This window comes from Bradysia coprophila (genome assembly GCF_014529535.1).
Source record: "Bradysia coprophila strain Holo2 chromosome X unlocalized genomic scaffold, BU_Bcop_v1 contig_128, whole genome shotgun sequence".
Classification (NCBI taxonomy): domain Eukaryota; kingdom Metazoa; phylum Arthropoda; class Insecta; order Diptera; family Sciaridae; genus Bradysia; species Bradysia coprophila.
This window is the reverse complement of record NW_023503295.1, coordinates 1,483,743-1,504,334: the sequence shown is the minus strand read 5'-3', so window position 1 is coordinate 1,504,334 and position 20,592 is coordinate 1,483,743. Positions and strand designations below refer to the sequence as shown.

General features: G+C 38.5%; 2 protein-coding genes across 3 annotated transcripts in view; one reads left to right on the top strand and one right to left on the bottom strand.

Moving 5' to 3' along the window:
- Positions 1-330: 330 nt before the first annotated feature.
- On the top strand, positions 331-13,814 carry LOC119067621 (sushi, von Willebrand factor type A, EGF and pentraxin domain-containing protein 1). The gene is made up of 14 exons (XM_037170713.1): positions 331-394; positions 882-1,049; positions 1,114-1,422; positions 1,488-1,610; positions 1,679-1,969; positions 9,775-9,924; positions 10,294-10,470; positions 10,532-10,827; positions 10,890-11,121; positions 11,244-11,305; positions 11,380-11,801; positions 11,861-11,976; positions 12,041-12,874; positions 13,155-13,814. The coding sequence occupies exons 1-14, from the start codon at positions 331-333 to the stop codon at positions 13,286-13,288; spliced, it is 3,378 nt and encodes a 1,125-aa protein (XP_037026608.1). The 3' UTR covers positions 13,289-13,814.
- Positions 13,815-19,060: 5,246 nt separating this feature from the next.
- The window catches only part of LOC119067689 (homeobox protein OTX2-like), a 34,053-nt gene continuing 32,521 nt past the window's right edge, over positions 19,061-20,592 (bottom strand). The window contains exons 7-8 of one of the 2 annotated variants that reach the window (XM_037170810.1): positions 19,338-19,532; positions 19,061-19,279 (exon numbers count right to left, since the gene is read on the bottom strand). In XM_037170810.1, coding sequence (XP_037026705.1) covers positions 19,193-19,279; positions 19,338-19,532 — 282 coding nt within the window. In that variant the 3' untranslated portion in view covers positions 19,061-19,192. The remainder of the gene's footprint in view (positions 19,280-19,337; positions 19,533-20,592) is intronic. The other variant, XM_037170811.1, reaches the window with a different exon arrangement.

Sequence of the window (20,592 nt, the reverse complement as noted above, 5' to 3'; positions counted from 1 at the left end):
ATTAGAGTTCCGGGCGTATTACGGCTACGGACGTATTATGGTTACGGACGAAATAGGATTACGGGTCGTACGGGGCTAAGTCGCAGCAAACGCTCCGACTGTTCTGATGCCTTGTTTTATACTTAAACTAAGTTGAAACAATGGAATTTGTATCAACTTGTTTGAAAAATGTCTTTACCAAAAAAAGGAATAGATTCGGTAAATATGTTGTCTCCTGCTTGCCGACATTTATGTAATAATTTCGAAACGAAAATGCGACATATTGATATTCGCTTCGTAGATAAATTATGGTTTTCCATCTAGACAACGTTACAAATTGCGACCAACATCATGACTCTCTATACACAGAACATTTCCTTGTCGTACAAATCGTTAAATGAATCGTTCATCATTTGTCAGTCAACATTTAAACGGATATGTTTTGAGATCCAACTGGTGGTTCTTACAACCACTTTTTTTTGTCTCATAGCTCCAAACTAAAATCATTTTTAAAATGAATTTATTTTTTAGTTTTACCAACGATAATTGTAACGAACACAATTTTTTTTCGGCTATAAGACAAATCGACATTGCTCTACGTTACAAATGTAACTTTTTACGGGTTTACTTAAGAAGGTCATTTATCATTGTGCTTCACGGTGTTTCTTACTCAGCTTTATTAAATCTGTAGATTTATTTACTGTCAATGGATTTGTGGGCTTCGGTAGAATTTAGTAGAGTAAGAATGTGTGCTAATATTATACACGCGTGAGTGGTGGAAACGTATTTGAATAGACAAATGAGTCGAGACTGTTTTGGGACCATTCAGATCTAGATATTGCTTCAACCAAAATCCAGACGAATGTAATTTCAAAAACCTTTTATTTTTTGTTTACTTTCAGTGTGTGGCCCCCCAGCAGTTCCTCTTAATGCTAAGGTTAAAACAGTGTCAGGTGATTTAGGTATTTATGAAGCATCGTATGAATGTGACTCGGGCTATGAACTGTTCGGTCCCAGCACAACGAAATGTGATCCAAAAAGTGGATGGGAAAAGGATTTGCCATTTTGCGGTAAGATTGAATAAAATGGTAACAAGATCTGTGATTGTTCGATTAACCCCATTTAAATATTTAGGCACAAACGTAGCTTACCGGAAACCGGTAAATCAGTCATCCGCAACAAGAATAGGTCCAGCAAATTTTGCAAACGACGGAAAGCCGGGCAACCAAAATCCGGATGGACAAGAATGTTCTGAAACGCAAAAGGAACCGTCACCGTGGTGGCGAGTGGATCTACTTCATCCGCAAACAGTTCGTGTTGTTCGCATCACTACACGAGGCTGTTGCGGTCATCAGCCAATACAAGATTTAGAGATAAGAGTGGGTAACAGCAGTACTGACCTTCAGCGTAATCCACTGTGTGCTTGGTTTCCCGGAACGATGGGTATTTATGACCTGCAAAAATGAAATCCACTAACAGCCGTTTAACGAAACGAATGTGCATTTCAGATGAAGGTGTCACAAGAACATTTGCTTGCGCTCGTCCCTTGATTGGACAGTTTGTTGCGATCCAGTTGGTTGGAGTGGAAGGAAGTCTCAGTCTTTGTGAAGTTGAAGTGTTTTCGAATGACGGTATGTGCACCATTTATTGATTTCATTGCCTGCTGACGACTCAAAAATCTATTTCGTTTTCCGATCAGAATTTTCACCGGAACGATGTGCAGCGCCAGATTTAAATGCAGATACAGTGCTGGCCACATTTTCACGGACATGTTACGAATTCCATGTGACGCGAGGTGAAAATTTCGATAAAGCGCGTCAGATATGCCAATCGCACGGCGGAGACTTGATGCATGACTTTCGTGGACCATCGCAGGACTATGTTTTATCCGAACTTGATCGACGAAAAGGCGAACTGAGAACGCAATTAGTTTGGATTGGTGCCCAAAAGGAACCGGGATACACATCGCGAGTATGGAAATGGGTAAACGGTAAGTTGAATTTATTGTTGAGACCAATCAATATCACCTAATTTTGGGAATTAAATTTGCGAAAATTCAAAGAATCCCCACCCCATAACTTCTGCATTCTGGTTAAACACCATCCGAATGTAGTAGATTTAGCCCAAAGAAATTTAAAACAAGGCATCAGAACAGTCGGAGCGTTTGCTGCGACTTAGCCCCGTACGACCCGTAATCCTATTTCGTTCGTAACCATAATACGTCCGTAGCCGTAATACGCCCGGAACCCTATTACGTCTACAACCCTCTAATGCGTCTGTTACCAAAATGCAAGTCAAGTTGGGCATGGTCAAATTTACTGAAAGTGTTCATTTTTAAAATTGCGCATAGCGCAATTACGAAAGCCCGTACGAAGTACCTCTCAAATAAAACCAACAATTTACGACATTATTTTAGAAACCCAAACTTTTTTGCCAACTTTCCATTGGGTATTCAATTACCTCTCAAATAAAACAAAAACTAGCAAAATCGGTTGAGATTTACTCGATTTATGTGCAAAAAGCACTTAGGGCCGAGTAGCGGCCTTAGTCCAAGGGCCCAAATTTGAAACTTTTTTCGACACGTTCTTTTCGGTATTCAATTACCTTCCATAAAAAACTAAATCTAGCAAAATCGGATGAGATTTACTCGATTTATGTGCAAAAAACACTTAGGGCCGAGTAGCGGCCTTAGTCCAAGGGCCCAAATTTGAAACTTTTTTCGACACGTTCTTTTCGGTATTCAATTACCTTCCATAAAAAACTAAATCTAGCAAAATCGGATGAGATTTACTCGATTTATGTGCAAAAAGCACTTAGGGCCGAGTAGCGGCCTTAGTCCAAGGGCCCAAATTTGAAACTTTTTTTGCCATCATTCTATTCGGCATTCAATTATCTTTCAAATAAAACAAAATCTAGCAAAATCGGATGAGATTTACTCGATTAATGAGCAAAAAACACTTAGGGCCGAGTACCGGCCTTAGTCCAAGGGCCCAAATTTGAAACTTTTTTTGCCATCATTCTATTCGGCATTCAATTATCTCTCAAATAAAACAAAATCTAGCAAAATCGGATGAGATTTACTCGATTTATGTGTAAAAAACGCTTAGGGCCGAGTAGCGGCCTTAGTCCAAAGGCCCAAATTTGAAACTTTTTTTGCCATCATTCTATTCGGCATTCAATTATCTCTCAAATGAAACAAAATCTAGCAAAATCGGATGAGATTTACTCGATTTATGTGCAAAAAACACTTAGGGCCGAGTAGCGGCCTTAGTCCAAGGGCCCAAATTTGAAACATTTTTTGCCATCATTCTATTCGGCATTCAATTATCTCTCAAATGAAACAAAATCTAGCAAAATCGGATGAGATTTACTCGATTTATGTGCAAAAAACACTTAGGGCCGAGTAGCGGCCTTAGTCCAAGGGCCCAAATTTGAAACATTTTTTGCCATCATTCTATTCGGCATTCAATTATCTCTCAAATGAAACAAAATCTAGCAAAATCGGATGAGATTTACTCGATTTATGTGCAAAAAACACTTAGGGCCGAGTAGCGGCCTTAGTCCAAGGGCCCAAATTTGAAACATTTTTTGCCATCATTCTATTCGGCATTCAATTATCTCTCAAATGAAACAAAATCTAGCAAAATCGGATGAGATTTACTCGATTTATGTGCAAAAAACACTTAGGGCCGAGTAGCGGCCTTAGTCCAAGGGCCCAAATTTGAAACATTTTTTGCCATCATTCTATTCGGCATTCAATTATCTCTCAAATGAAACAAAATCTAGCAAAATCGGATGAGATTTACTCGATTTATGTGCAAAAAACACTTAGGGCCGTATGCGGCCTTAGTCCAAGGGCCCAAATTTGAAACATTTTTTGCCATCATTCTATTCGGCATTCAATTATCTCTCAAATGAAACAAAATCTAGCAAAATCGGATGAGATTTACTCGATTTATGTGCAAAAAACACTTAGGGCCGAGTAGCGGCCTTAGTCCAAGGGCCCAAATTTGAAACATTTTTTGCCACCATTCTATTCGGCATTCAATTATCTCTCAAATGAAACAAAATCTAGCAAAATCGGATGAGATTTACTCGATTTATGTGCAAAAAACACTTAGGGCCGAGTAGCGGCCTTAGTCCAAGGGCCCAAATTTGAAACATTTTTTGCCATCATTCTATTCGGCATTCAATTATCTCTCAAATGAAACAAAATCTAGCAAAATCGGATGAGATTTACTCGATTTATGTGCAAAAAACACTTAGGGCCGAGTAGCGGCCTTAGTCCAAGGGCCCAAATTTGAAACATTTTTTGCCATCATTCTATTCGGCATTCAATTATCTCTCAAATGAAACAAAATCTAGCAAAATCGGATGAGATTTACTCGATTTATGTGCAAAAAACACTTAGGGCCGAGTAGCGGCCTTAGTCCAAGGGCCCAAATTTGAAACATTTTTTGCCATCATTCTATTCGGCATTCAATTATCTCTCAAATGAAACAAAATCTAGCAAAATCGGATGAGATTTACTCGATTTATGTGCAAAAAACACTTAGGGCCGAGTAGCGGCCTTAGTCCAAGGGCCCAAATTTGAAACTTTTTTCGCCACGTTATTTTCGGTATTCAATTACCTTCCATAAAAAACTAAATCTAGCAAAATCGGATGAGATTTACTCGAATTATGTGCAAAAAACACTTAGGGCCGAGTAGCGGCCTTAGTCCAAGGGCCCAAATTTGAAACATTTTTTGCCATCATTCTATTCGGCATTCAATTATCTCTCAAATGAAACAAAATCTAGCAAAATCGGATGAGATTTACTCGAATTATGTGCAAAAAACACTTAAGGCCGAGTAGCGGCCTTAGTCCAACGGCCCAAATTTGAAACTTTTTTCGCCACGTTATTTTCGGTATTCAATTATCTCTCAAATGAAACAAAATCTAGCAAAATCGGATGAGATTTACTCGATTTATGTGGAAAAAACACTTAGGGCCGAGGAACCACCTTTGAGCCCTCCCAACAAGCCCACGTTGCATCTTACCCAAAAACAATGTTCAGCAATTTTGTTCTACTCGTCAATACCTTTCATTTGATATATCACAAGCAGCTATTGCGTGCGTATTTCGGTAGATATCGTCGAAAGACTGAAAAACACCTATAGGGCCCTAGCTCTGGAAGGACCGACCCTACCATGCCCATTTTCGAACTTGACCTTACTTTTGTCGATACCAATCAGGGAAAAAAAGAATTTTCAAAAAAGGTTGTGATTTGCTCAAGCTAGAGGGGTCACAGACGGACGGACGGACGGACATTTTTTTTATTGCGGATTCGTCATCTATGAACATAACCAAATGCTTTGCCCTTACTGTCTGCTTCCAATTCGACGTGTTACAAACGGCATATTAATCTTATAAGCCCCCAGTACTTCGTACGGGGCTAAAAACAGCTAAAAGGTTCCTAGAAACAACGGAGGCACTTCGACCTGTTGATATTTTCGAGAAACATATAAAACGTTACAGAACAATTAGGGAATTTTCGGGAATTTAATTGCCCTGAAATAGGTCCTGCTACAGATGGTGAAACTTCTACCAAGAATAATGTCACAAAGTAAGTGAAAAACCATCCCGGTAGGTCCAATATCTTTTTTTTTCTACAACTATTCATCTGTTATTAACAACGGCTATAAAAACAAACATAGAACTTCGAATAACGTGATCCTAATATAGCAAAATGCATGTTAAAATCGATGAAGTAAACGATTGTTAGATGAAAAGAAGTAACAGATATGTTCCAGCGAGCTTTTCGAAATAACTATCAATTTTAAGTATGGGAATTTCAATCGCAATACAACGTGGAAACGCAGCTTGCATTTTGGGAACATTAGGGAAACGGAAGATTTTTATTTATTGTGATTTTTATGAAAATATCGATTTTTTACTGGCTGCGCAATTATTGTGAGCAGTCTTTTTTGTATTTTGTCGCAATTGATTAAAAATAAATTTAAGTAAAATTTTAGAAACTGAATCTGAAGAACCGACAACTGAGCTCTAGATACTGTGGGACACTCGTCTTTAGATAAGAGTGTAGATTATATCAGTAGTTTTAGTAGAAAAAGGAAAACGAACAGTGCCCTGAATGAATTCAACAGTCGAATCTGTTTATTTCTTTTTTTTTTTATGGAAATATTTTCAGACAAAATCTTCTACTTCATTAGTTTAACAATTTAATTTACTATAAAATTACTCCAGTCTGAGCCTATCGATTATTTCTATCGTTCGTGTCGACAACAGATGTCATAATTGTTCGTTTACATAGGACCATAGATGTGTAGATTGCTGGCTTTATCCGATTGTTCAATCAGTTAAACAGTTAAAGAACGCGAACTCATACCTGAATATATTGAATGTGGGAATGATATTACCAACCATTGTACAATAATGCTTGGTTTGGTTTGTTCTTTTAAACCTCAAGCGAGAAAAATTGAATTTTTCAGTATCAACTACCGACTGACTCATTAAATTGTTTCTTATTTAATTTGTTATTTCTCTCGGTTCGTGCTGACCATTTTCGTTTTGGTGTATGGTGGTTTCTTAACCTTGCTGATGGCAATAAATAAAAATTTATTTGTATTGTTCTCGTAGATTGCAAAAATGTTCGTTTTTAGTGCTTTTAATTTAAATATTAAAGTCATTTCATTCAATCTATAAATCTCGTAAATATCGTGTGAATTGTTTGTGGAGCAGTAAAATATTGAAAATATTCAAATTTCAGTACATTGCTGCATGTCATCCATTATCTAAATTGCCAAAAAAAATATTAAATCTTCTGATAAAAATTATGAAACAATTAAAAATAATAATTTAATTACAGCGCCAAACGTTTTCTTCTCTGTCTTCTTTTCATTTTAACATTTTAATGCATACGCTCTAGCACAAATATTTCCGAATATTTTTCATTAATTACAGAAACAATTCATTTTAATAGACGAAACCGTGCGTACTTATTGTATTTCAACAAAAAATTTATTCAAACATTGAGTAATTATTCATTGGAAAATGAATAAATAATCACATTTGAAAGTTGTGGGAAAGCTAATACTTTGTGCAGTCAAATATTTTATGCTTAAATAATAGTAATAATCATAAAAAATGATAGCCATGGTATCCTATCCCTTCAACACATGGTTCAATTTTAAGTCGTTTTTTTTCTCGGTCAAAATTCTACACAATTGTTTATTGATTCGATAAGAATTATGTAACCGCCACTTTTCTCACGTTTCTGAATACTCCCATCATCGCGTTGAACAATAAATAATTCTTCAATCAACGCAATATTTAATTGACAAAAGTGTCGACTCACGTAATTATTTGCTACAAAGTCAAATATGTACGCATCTAGTACCTCATGTAATATACAGTTTTCATTCAGTCGGACCGAAAACGTCACATTTTCTCGGCAAACAACAATGTTTTCTCTCACCTCTTGTCTTTCACTTTTCGATTCCAGTGACATCGATTCAGATCCCACTGACGTCACTTCTTGCGTATTGCTAAGGATTTCTTGCAATTGTTATGAACGAGCCGTCAGAACAGTCGGAGCGTTTGCTGCGACTGAGCCCCGTACGAACCCGTACATCTATTGCGCACGTGACCCTAGTGCGTCTGTCACCCTAGTTGAAGTCAAATTATTATGAAATGTGTACATCTTACAAATTGCGCATAGCGCAATTACGAAGCCCCGTACGACGCTCCTTTCAAATGTAACACAAATTTCAAGTTGACCTAAAATTTTAATTTATTGAGAGGCCTAAGGCCTAGTTACGGCCTTCGTCCAACGACCCAAATTTTATTTTTTTTAACATCATTATATTCGGCCTTCGATTACCTTCCAAATGAAACAAAAATTAGGAAAATCGGATGAAATTTACTCGAGAAAAATGCAAAATACACTTAGGGCCGTGTAGCGGGCTTAGTCCAAGGACCCAAATTTAATTTTTTTTCCAACAACATTCTATTTGGTGTTCGATTACCTTTCAAATGAAACAAAATTTAGGAAAATCAGATCAAATTTACTCAAGTTATATGCAAAACACACTTAGGGCCGTGGAGAGGCCTTAGTCCAAGGACCCAAATTTTAAATTTTTTTTCAACAACATTCTATTCGATGTTCAATTACCTTTTAAATGAAACAAAATTTAGGAAAATCGGATCAAATTTACTCGAGTTATATGCAAAATACACTTAGGGCCGAGGAGCGGCCTCAGTCCAAGGACCCAAATTTAAAACGTTCTTCGCCACATTATATTCGGGCTTCGATTACCTTTCAAATGAAACAAAAATCACGAAAAAAGGATGAAATTTACTCGAGTTATATGCAAAATACACTTAGGGCCGAGTAGCCTTTCACTTCTAGGGCGCTAACTCACGGGCCATTCACCCGATTTTAATAAACTTTTTTTTCCTGGATCGGTATCAACATTACCTATCTTTTGCCGTTTCATTTACATTTTCAACGTTTTTTTTGCCGTAAGTATCCCCAGAAGACCTTAAAGCACTTAGGCGGCCCTAACTCACGAAGGGCCGACCTAAATATGCCCATCTTCGAACTTAGCCTCACTATTTTGACTATCTTTCAGGGGAAATTTTTTTTTTTGAAATCGGATTTCGTCATCTATGAACATAGGCAAACACTTTGCCCTTACCGTCTGCTTCGAATTCTATCAATTACACACGGCATCGTAATCCTATAAGCCCCTTTGTACTTCGTACGGGGCTAATAAAAATGAAATTTAATATAAAACTTTGATTTCTCACGCTATGATTGACTGATATACCAATGTGTGTGTGTTCCTATCATAGAGTCACACTCGAGAAGAGTCACACTCGAGAGGTGCATGATGGCGCTGTTGCTAATCGGCACCCAAAAATTACATGGGCACCCAGACGTCAGCGCCACCATTCCATCTCTAGAGTGTAACTCTATGGTTCCTATATTTTGTTCACTGTCTTTTTGGTGAGTCTGAATGACACGTCAGATTGTTCGAACAGAAACTGAATGACCAACACAAACGGACGATTCTTTGGCAAAGCTACATTGTCACAAAAAAAAAACTGTTTGTGTGGTTGCTGGGAATCTCGCGCCGCGTCATTCACAATAATTCACATTTTGACACATTTTGTATAAGGAAGATGTCACTTTGTGAGTTATTGTGAATGACGCGGCGCGAGATTCCTTAACACCGTTTGTGTTTCTTTTGATCAAAACACGTTGAATGGATTGGTAAAAACGCTTGTACTTCATCAGACCTAACCTGTTACAGACGGCTGTCATCTGTTATCGACAACGACATGACAGTAATAATAAACGACAAGCTCTGACCGCTATGACTAAAGAGATCTTATATAGCAAAAAGCATGTTCAAAACAAATGAAGCAAAAGATTTCTGAAATCAACGAACTACTGAAACTTGACAGTGCTCCATACAAAATTTTACACTGTAAAAAGAGTGGGGATACAAAATAGTACTCTATTTGGCAGCTGACATTGCTTGAAGTGCGTTGCTGAAATCGATCTATGAAAATCTTCGATCAAATGAAGTAATAGATCAGATATTAAAACTGTTACTATGCTTGCCGTCAGGACAGATTCATTATTTTGCTACATAAAACAACATTATCTAGAATTATCTAGCTCATATTTTGATTATAACTGTCGTCAACAGATGGAAATTCCCTCTGCAAATTCTTAGAAATTCCAGGATAAGTTGCCTTAAACAATTCTTATATTTCCGTTACAGGAAAAGAAGTCGTGAAACCAGCGTGGGGAAAGGATCAACCCAACAATTATAACGGAGAACAAAATTGTGTTGTTCTTGACGGTGGACGAAATTGGTTGTGGAATGACGTCGGTTGTAATCTGGACTATTTACATTTTGTCTGTCAACATGGTAGGAACGAATCAACTAATCATTGCTGTAAAAGCTCTGCGTTATTTGTTGTCCAGTTAATGTTAAACAATTTTAGTAAATTATGGTCGCTCATATTCTACACTTTGAAACCCTTATATCCCAAGTGAATTATTTGCCGAGCGCAGAGCTTTATGAATAATAAATCCAAAGCCGAAAGTTTTCCCAAAATTGACATAGCGCTAAGAAAGAAGTTAGCGTAATCGTTCGTTACAGATCCAACCAAAACTTTGAGAAAACTTTTGGGCTTTCGGTCATTGAACATGACACCACCAATGTGCCCTTCAGTTCTGAACTCTCAATTTATCGGAGAAAATCGAGCATTTTTATGTCAATTAACTGTCTTTGTAGAACCTCTATCGTGTGGCTCCCCCGATTCGCTTCAGAACACCACCGTTGTAGGACGAAATTTTACCGTTGGAAATATGATCGAATATAAATGTCCTAAGGGACATGCTCTGGTCGGTAATGCAACAAGAAAATGCGAAAAAACTGGAATGTGGAGCGATCTCGCTCCCACCTGTAAATGTGAGCTTGTTTCAATATTCAAATTTCACCAAATTTTAATGACTTTGACATTGACATTCAGACATTGATTGCAATGCATTACCACCGTTGGAACATGGCAGCATTTTCTTATCGGAAAAACGAACCACTTATGGCGTTCAAGCCACGTACACTTGTCACGAAAACTATACGCTAATCGGCAACGAAAACCGTACATGTCAAATCGACGGTTGGACCGGAAAGCAGCCTCAATGTTTGATCGATTGGTGTCCCGATCCACCACATGTTCCCGGCTCAACTGTACAAGTGAATGGGAAACGAGCCGGTTCAACTGCTGTGTACGATTGCGAAAAGGGCTTTGTTCTGAGTGGCGAACCGGTGAGTGATTGGCTGTTGATTCAAAGTTGTATTGTTTTGTAACTGTTCCTGTACTTGATCAGGTGTTGTCGTGTGGACTTGGCGGAGAATGGACTAAGCCACCGAATTGTCGATTTGTTGACTGTGGTTCACCGGCCAGACCGGATCGAGGAAATGCTAAATTGTTAAACGATTCAACGACTGTGGGCTCTGTGGTCAAATATCAGTGTGACGAAGATTATTGGCTGGTTGGACCTGCTGAGTTGACATGTACGAAAGAGGGCAAATGGTCTGGAGATCCTCCAGTTTGTGAACGTAAGTAGTTCATCTAATACTCACCTTTCGGATCATCTTTGCGCACCGTGAGCTAGTTAATGACTTTTCGAACGTTCATCGCCAGATTCCCTACCTCACACTTTACATTTCTAAATTTTCAGTAATCACTTGTGACACTCCACACGTACCACCTGGCTCCTTCGTAGTCGGCTACGATTACAACGTAAGTTTACTCAATGGAATGAAACCAACGAATTTTTCAATTCAAATCAAATTTGTTGTTCCATCCTGCTCCAGGTTCATTCAACAATTGAATACCATTGCGATCCCGGACACATATTACGCGGAGAGAGTCTACTCAAATGCATGGAAAATGGCGAATGGAGCGGTGATGGTTTTCCGTTCTGCGAATACATAGACTGTGGTGCACTCCAGCCCATACCATACGGCACCTTCAAATACTTACAGAACACAACGTATATCGGCTCAGAAGCCGTGTTCACGTGTTCAAATTCCCACAAACTAAATGGCCCGTCAAAACGAACCTGCTTAGAGTCGGGAATGTGGAGCGATGTAACACCGAAATGTGAGGAGATACGGTGCACTGAGCCGATATTAGCTCCACACAGTATTTTGTCTGTGACAGGTAATGATCGCATGTACGGTCGTACGTTGATCAGAACGTCGGATTCTAGTCAGAACAGTGTGCAAACGTACAAGTAAGTTCGAAGAGCAGTTGGGATGCTGATAAGCACTGTACCATTGATTTGATTTACAGAATCGGTGCACTTGCGAAGTATCGCTGTGAACGCGGCTATAAGATTGTTGGTGAACCATTGGTTACGTGTGAAGAGACTGGATTTTGGAGTGGCGGAGTGGTGCCTGAATGTGTCTGTAAGTATCGAATGTCGTATTGAATGAAGCAACTGTGGACTCAAACATTAATTCCAAATTGCAGACGTTGATTGTAAGAATCCACCTTCGATTGCCAACGGAAAAGTTACGCTAGCCACAAACGCTACGTATTATGGCGCAGCCGCATTGTACGAATGCAATCTGAACTACAAGTTAGATGGTGTATCAAGACGACTTTGCGCTGAAGATGGTACTTGGGGACACGAGATGCCTGCTTGCAGAGAAATTACCTGTTCCGAACCGGATGTGACGGAGAATATGATCGTTGATTCTGGTACTCGTACCGTTGGTGCCGTTGCTAGATTCAGTTGCCCAAAGGGTCGATTCATTGTTGGAAATGACACTAGACAATGTCTGAAAAATGGTCAATGGAGTGGAAAGACGGCCGTGTGTAAATCGGTTGACTGTGGCCGTCCATCGCAAATCGAAAATGGTCGGGTAATTGTGGTGAACGAATCGACAATTTACGGTGGATCGGCTGAGTATCATTGCGTGCCGAATTTCAATCGCATCGGTCCGTATTTGAGAAAGTGCTTGGAAGACGGTAAATGGAGCGGTGCCGAGGTGCGGTGTGAATTGTCGGCCAATGAAGCGCAGGAAAGTTCCGGATTGGGAACGGGAATAGCCATCGGAGCTGCCATTATTGTTATTTTACTGATTTTAATCGGACTGTTTGTGTTGCACCGAAACAAGGCTCGGCCCGTTAAGAATACGGAAAATGTACAGGCAGCTGAGAGTAAGGAGGATCAAAATGCTGCCGTTATGTCCTATTCAGGACTGCAGAATAGTCGACGTGATTTAGATATTCCGCAGACAAGACCAACATTTAACACATTCCAGACGCCGCAGCAAAACGGGGCAGCTGTTAGATCAACAGGTAAATTGAAATAGTATTTTGTTCACCGAGGGAAATATAGTTTGAAATTTCAAATCGAGGGTGTTGGGTGTGTCCAGAGCGAAGCGAGTGCAACAAGTCATCCGAGAAAATGAAATTTTAAACTATTTTTCCCGAAGTCAACACAACAACGGCTTCCAAAGTTTCAGCTGAGGATGAGGTGAGAAAATGACTATTTTCTCGCCTCCGTTGTGAGAAGTTTTTTTTTTTGATCCGCAAGCGGTCGAACTGGCATTACGGATTCTTTATTTGTCATTTTCAGAAAACATCTACGATCAAATACCCAGTGACTCATACTACGATGCTCCATATGAGATGCGATCGAACGATGACGTTTATGAGCCGGAACCATCCGGCAATGTCATTACTATAAATGGTATTGCTATGATCCGATGAGATCGACAGACTGCTTGAGTTGCATGTCTTCAATATTATGCGAGGACAGATGGGCCACCTTACAGAGATTTTTTTTTGTTAAATTTTTTTTTACACAAGAACTGCGGATTAGAGTTAAATAAAATTGTAAAACGAAAAGGGAATGTAGGCGAAAGACTTGAAATGAAATTTCATTGTAGGATTTTGTGTTAGTGATGGGCAATGGATTTAGGAAACAGTCGATGGGACAGAAAATTTTGCATTTCTTACACATTATATGCAACAGAGCTCTGAAAACAAGATCTGATTTCGTCCGCATTCATTGTTTCCTAGCTCTTTATTGTCGAAAATATATTACGTGTACGACGTACATATACACCCTAGGGATATTTTGTATATAATTCAATTTTCATGTGCTACACACAACTCGTAAGTATGAATAACGTAGATTTGGAAATTATCTTTTTTTTTAATTTGTAACTTTGTCTGATTCAGAAATCAGGTGTATTTGTTAACCATATTTTGATTAAAAATAAATTATTTTAAAATAAACTGCGGACGTTGTACGGAGAAAATGATTTGTTGCGAAATTGTGATTCCAGGGCCCATGATTCCGGTTTATGTTGATACGAAGGAACAGTCCTCTTCCACTTCTGACGCTTAAACTCAGACCTCAGCTTATGAAGAAGTTTTCGGATATTATTATGGAAACCCTAGCACAATTATCGGTTCGCAACGCAAAACTGTGTACTAACTCATTTCTATAATTTTTTTTAGACCCGTACGAAGTACTGGGGTCTTATAGGTTTACGCATACGTTTGTAACACGTCGAATTGGACTCCCTGAGTAAGGGGAAACCTATTGTGGTTGTCTAGAGATGCCAAATCCGCGAAAAAAAAAATGTCCGTCTGTCCGTCTGTCTGTCTGCACGATAACTTAAGTAAAACGCATCCGATTTTGAAAATTCTTTTTTTTCCCGTTTGGTAATGTCAAAAGACAGGCTAAGTTCGAAGATGAGTGATTTTGGATCGACCCCTCCCGAGCTGTGGCCCAATAAGTGCTTTACGGTTTTTCGAAGATATCTCCGGACATTTAAACGTTAAACTTGTAAGTGATACGTCAAATAAAAGGTATTTACAATACCGATCGACAAAAAAAAAGTTTATGGAAATCGGATGACCGACTCGTGAGTTAGACCCCTTGGTGTGGAACAGGCACAGGGCGGCAAGCAGTTTTTGCTTGTAGGTCGGCCACATTTGAACATATTTCGTCTGTTTTAGCTTTATTAGATAGGTATTGACCGTACCAATCAGGGAAAATTTTTTTTATGAAATTATGTTCTCCGGAGCGTGAGCTAGGTCTCTTGGAGTGAGCTCTTATCTGGCTACTCGGAAGTGCAGTGAACGTGGTGTATTTTGACAATATCTCGAGTAAATTTTGACCGAATTTCATGAATTTTTTTTTGTTTGAACGGTATTAACGAATGTAAAGCGTCGGTACTATTTCCGGTCTCCTAAGAAAATGGCTGCCGGCGGCCATATTGGATTTTAGTAAAATAGAAATATCTTGGGAAAAATGATGCTTAGAGAGTTTCTGTTAACATGGAAATAATGTGTTAAGTGTGAGGGGTTTCAGGGATTCCATATACGGACATCTATATATACCTATATACAGCTATATTGAGCTATATACAGGCATATAGAGCTATATAATAGCATATATTCATCTGTGAAATGTTTATTTATAGGAAAATATAGGTAAATATAGCGGTATATAGCTGTTTAAATAGGAATTTATGAAATTTGACTTCGTACGGGGCTGTCTATATTGCCTCCGGCAATTTAATTGTATATGATAACAAGGCAAAGAGTGGATAATGTAAGTGATTTTAAAGGGAGAATAGTTTTTCAGCAGAGAAGAAAATGAAGTAAGAGAAATGAAGAGTTTCACATTAAAGGCTTTTGATACGAATAGGTGTTTCGTACGGGTCGGCGTTAGCTATGTTTTTTTTTTGAATTTTGCATGCATTTTTACATGGAGAAAACTAAAACTCAAGTGTGCAAAAAAAGACTGCTCACAATAATGACGCAGCCTGTAAAAAAGCGATCTTTTCCAAAAAAAAAAAAATTAAATTTACAATAAATAAAAATCATCTATTCTATTTTTCCCTAATGTGCCCAAAGTGCAGGCGGCGTTTCCACGTTGTATAGCGATTGAAATTCGTTGCAAAAGATAGTCCTTTGATTTAGCCTCACCAGTTGCCTTTTTCATTAATGATCCCAATTTTTCTACAAATTTCTTCGTCTCAGGACCCATGCAACCTAAAGTCCCAAAAGCAAGCGGGGTGAATAAATAATTTTGCTTCAATTTCATATAATGATTATGTTTATGTCTCTCCGCTTTGTCAGCAATTGAGCGTGCTTTCTTTGATGACTCGTTAATATACGATGCAGCCATTGTATCTCTAACAGTTACATCCCACAACAACGACCTACCATGACTCCATGGTATTAAAGTCACTCCATCAGGTCTTTTGCCATCATCTCTTGAGATACCAGGTGGCTGTATTATGCTAGGAATACCTGCACTAGAAAAACCATGAGAGAAAATCACATTCATTGTGTCATGTCTAACGAGTTTTCCTTCTGCACATTTTGCACATGATAGACCATGTAAACCATCTTTTTTAACAATCTCACCACAAATACATTTATGTTCTTCGCATAATTGGGATCCTAATCGAAGACCAACAGCAATTCTAGCAGTGTTATTATCCAGTAACAATCCTAATTGACTCGATGGTACCACTTGCAGCCACTTTGAGGATTCTTTAGTTGATGACGCAAGTAGTCTGGCACGAGTCTTAAGATCACCAGATTGAAACATTTCATTAAATTGATGTTTGATCTTCGGAACGTCCCAATTTTTTTGTTCTTTTCTTAATATTTCTTTTTCTGGAACAAAATTAATTGGCATTTCAGAAACTAATTTTAAAATTTCTTCATCAATAATTTCTAAACCAAATTTTCGAAGTATCATGTTAGATAGACAAATTTGATGATGAATAAATAGATGACAAATATGCTGGTACTGCTAGATCCTCAACTTTTCTAACACCCAGACCCCCAAATGACAAAGGAAAAGAAGCCTGATCCCAAGACAAACTTTCCATCCGAGCATTAGTAATAGCCTCCAGCGTTGACCGAAAAACTTCGTCGACAGACTTAAGACTATCCGGCAACAAAAAAGCCTCAGAAGTACGCATCAAATAACTAAACCTACAACTACTCAAAGACTTCCTAAACACACACAAAGCAGGATGAACATCCATCAACTTTAACCTGTCACACATCAACTCAATCTCCTGCACCTTCGACAAAAACATCTTCTTTAAACCTGACTCAAACACCGGGGAACCTAACACCTCCAGGGATGACTCATCCACCTTCTTTATACCTGGCAACAAAGCCGATATCTCAGCATACATATGAGCCTCTTCATCAGGATTCGCATTAATGAAGAAAACCTCACACTTCTTGGCATTCAAGCGCAGTCCTGACACATCACAAAACGACAAAACACTCTGAATATCAACTAGAATAGTTGATAATTCATCGCCAATACTACCATCGTCCAAATACCAACCATTAAACCTAGACAAAAGAGAATGAGTCATCTTCATAATTCCTATACAAAAACCTGGCGGACCTAATGGATCTCCTTGTTGAAATCCCCTCTCAGACAACAAAGGGTCATCAAGAAAATAAAGATTTGAATGAAGCCTATATGCTTGCTGCAACAAAGGCAGCAAATCAGGACAAATGTCCTTCACTTCACCTAACATAAACTTCCTAAAAAGCATGTTAAACGCATTCTCAAAATCAAGCTTGACTAGAGCCATCGGTTTATCATGCTTAGCCTTACAAAATTTACGCGTCGCATGAACTAAAGCTTCTGCACCTCCCTCCACACCGAAACCGAACTGAACGGGTTTCAACTTCTCTACTAAAGCGTCTCTAACCTTACAATTCGAAACCTTTCCTGCCATACGCCTCCAAACAAGACCAACTGCTATTGGCCGCACATCACTCTCTCCCTTATTGAGAGCAGTCAAAGAAGCGCAAAAAAAAACCTTAGACACATCATCCTGTACTTTACCTAACCTAACAACATCCATCAACGAACAAACCGCCTTTAACAAACGACTTGCTGAATCCCCGCAAGTAAAAGATGTAAGATCTTTTAAATGTCTAGGCCGCATTCCCCCAATTCCTCCGGACGAACTCAAAGGAAAACTCCTAATCGCACGAACAACTTCATCCACCGTAGTGAGACCTATATCAACACCTACCTCCACCTTCTCAAAAACACCACCACCATCAACGGGGTGCTTAGCCTTCAACTTCACTGCCGTCTCAATCGTTTGAGGGGCTACCGACTCACTAGAACACAATACTCTAACCGCACCCTTAACATCGCCCTCGCTCACCTTCCTGGTCGCAGTCTTAACTACAACACTGTCTCTATCAACAGCTTCCTTCAAACTAAACGAAACCCCTCTAGTCTCCAAAACACCCTTCAAGGCTTCATTCAAGTCTACACAATCCTTAAACAACTTAACGTTTGACCTAATTTCTATAATGATGTTTGACTCAATTTTTCCAACTATTGTCAACATCTGGAAAAGTGAGGAACATTTGCCCAATTTTCCAACTTTTTCAACTATACTCACTTACTTACTTACTTAGGCGGGCACTACAACCTACTATTGGTTTTGGCCTCTTCCAGCAATCTTCACGTATCGGACCTATTCCGCGCCAACGTTCTCCAGTCGCTCACTCTTAGTACTTTTAGATCAGACTCAATTGCATCTTTTCATCTCGTTCTCGGTCTTCCTGGTCTGCGTCTTCCATCGGGATTTGTATTTAGCAGTTTCAGTGGTACACGTTCCTCGTTCATTCTTTGTACATGACCGAGCCATCTTAATCGATTGATTTTGATGAATTTGACTATATCAGGCTCCTTGTAAAGCTGATACAGCTTATGGTTGTATCTTCTTCTCCAGTTGCCGTATCGACACGTATGTGAACAAGAACCTTTAACCATTTTCCTTCACCCTAAGACCAAATGATCGTACGATCTTCGTAGGATCACGTGAACTAAAACGATTTTTTTTATCTTTACTCTCGTTAAAGGTTTCTATTAGACAACTCAACCGTTTCATTATAACCAATGTAAATTTAACCAAGTCTCGTACATGTTACCCTGCCCAACTCAACAATTTTCATTCGGAATTTATTTCACAATTTATATACAGGCACATTGAAACTTGTTATTTTCCTAGAGATCTAAAGCCTACCTCATGCCAAGCACTCCGACTCCTCCAACTGTCAAGCACTCCGACTCCTCCAACTTCAAAAAGACTTCCGTATTACGATGAACATTTCAAGCTTTATCCAGCAAAGCTTTTTCGAACACTACCAATGAATTAGTAGCTATGACTTCGCCAGATGTCAGTACAATTCTTCAATTTCCTTATTGGCTACAAAAGTGGCGGCATATAGCGGAAATAAACAGTACCATCAAAAGGTACAATTTGTACATAGAAAGTGGTGACGAAAATGCATCGTCAAGAGATTCAAATCATAGTCAGGGCACCAAGAATAATATCATTCAATAAGTGTTAATCAATGTTTATCCTATGGTTTCCATTCACGTTGATTGACATCACTTATTTATATGAGACACAAATGGCAGCACATCAATCTGCTTTCAAATCAAAACACCTCCTCTAGGCTTAATTACTGAAGACATTTTATTTTTCGATGAATTACACAAACTGAAACTTTTATTGCTTGCCCATCCGACACACTCCGATATGTTTCCTAAATTTAAACCAGAATTTGTAATTTAAAAATCAAAAATTATTTATTTTTATGCGATTCCCAATTCGATGAATTGTAAAACCAATTTTCTTCTCGTTTCATCCAACTCGTCTCTATTGCATTATCCTGAAAGCAAAAGAGTCGAGTGAAACAAAAAACTCTGTTTCGATTTCAAAATTATTACTAGTTGTTGTTGCACCGTCGGAGCAATGTAGTCCATATTGGAATAATATCCTGAATAATTTTGATAATTTACTGGAGGTGCAAAGCGATTATCTAGGGAACCAGATGCGATCGAACTGCTTGTGTGAGCTGGTGACCATATTGTGTTATTATTGCTGTTACCACTGTTTGTTGAACAAAATGTTGAAATTCCCTGCTTTAAAATGAGTAACCAGTCGTTTAATTAATCTTCTATTTCGAAATTGCAGAAGGTTCTACTAAGGACACCAGGCATAATACAGAAATATTAGTTTTTATGTGTGTGGTGCCAAGATATGCGCAAATAAAACAATTTCCGGAGATCCCATTGAGGCTCTGTGAAGGTATTCGTTTAATCGGCAAAGGAAATTTAAATACAAAGTTCGAAAATGTCCAACAAATAAATTGAATGAAATTTAACGAACTGAACGAAAGCAGAGGAAAAAGCTTTGTAACGTTATATTTAATCGAAAGATGTCGCTACCAGTGATCTCGATTTTTTTTTAATTTAAAATTTTTGTTTTTTTACAGAGCTTAGAGATAAAATCAATCAAACAATCAGGGAGACGACATTGATTTGATGTCTTAGACAGTCGATGAAATATTAGTTAATTAAGCTCAATTTAAAGCTCAGCACGGCTAAGATAAATCAGATTTCATGGAAAATCGAATCAGTGTTTCTCGTTGCCAACTTATACGGCTAGCGGTGCTTTCGATTGAATTTATTAAATTGTAGAATAAAACGACCGAATTTTGCAACTGCGAGATCTCTAGCGAAAGTTTACTTGCCCAATTTGGTAAATGGTAGGGTGTGTCGATTTCAATTATTTTTTTTAGTCATTCCGGGTTCCGCCCTACCGCGATTCACCCTCGCACTAGCAATAATAATCAGCCAAATTTTTTTTTTCTAAGTCAATATAAGCTTGCACCGTCACTTTTTCAAAAATTTTCGAGCTACACGAGATAGCTGGATTATGGGTCCGAACCAAAAAAAAATCTACAGATGCTTTTGCAAAGTTTTCACTCTGTACGGCATCTAGAGGGTCTACTAGAACATACAAAAATTAAAAAAAGTTAAAAAAATGTTTTACCGTCATTTTGGTATAGAATCAAGTTTCACCGAGGTGGAATTTTCAAGAATTTTGTAAGTGGAAAAGTCATCTCTTCTGGGTGAATTTTTTTCTAGCTATTGTTGTGATAGCTCATTTTGTAGGTATTTCAATAGCGCATCCAGCAAA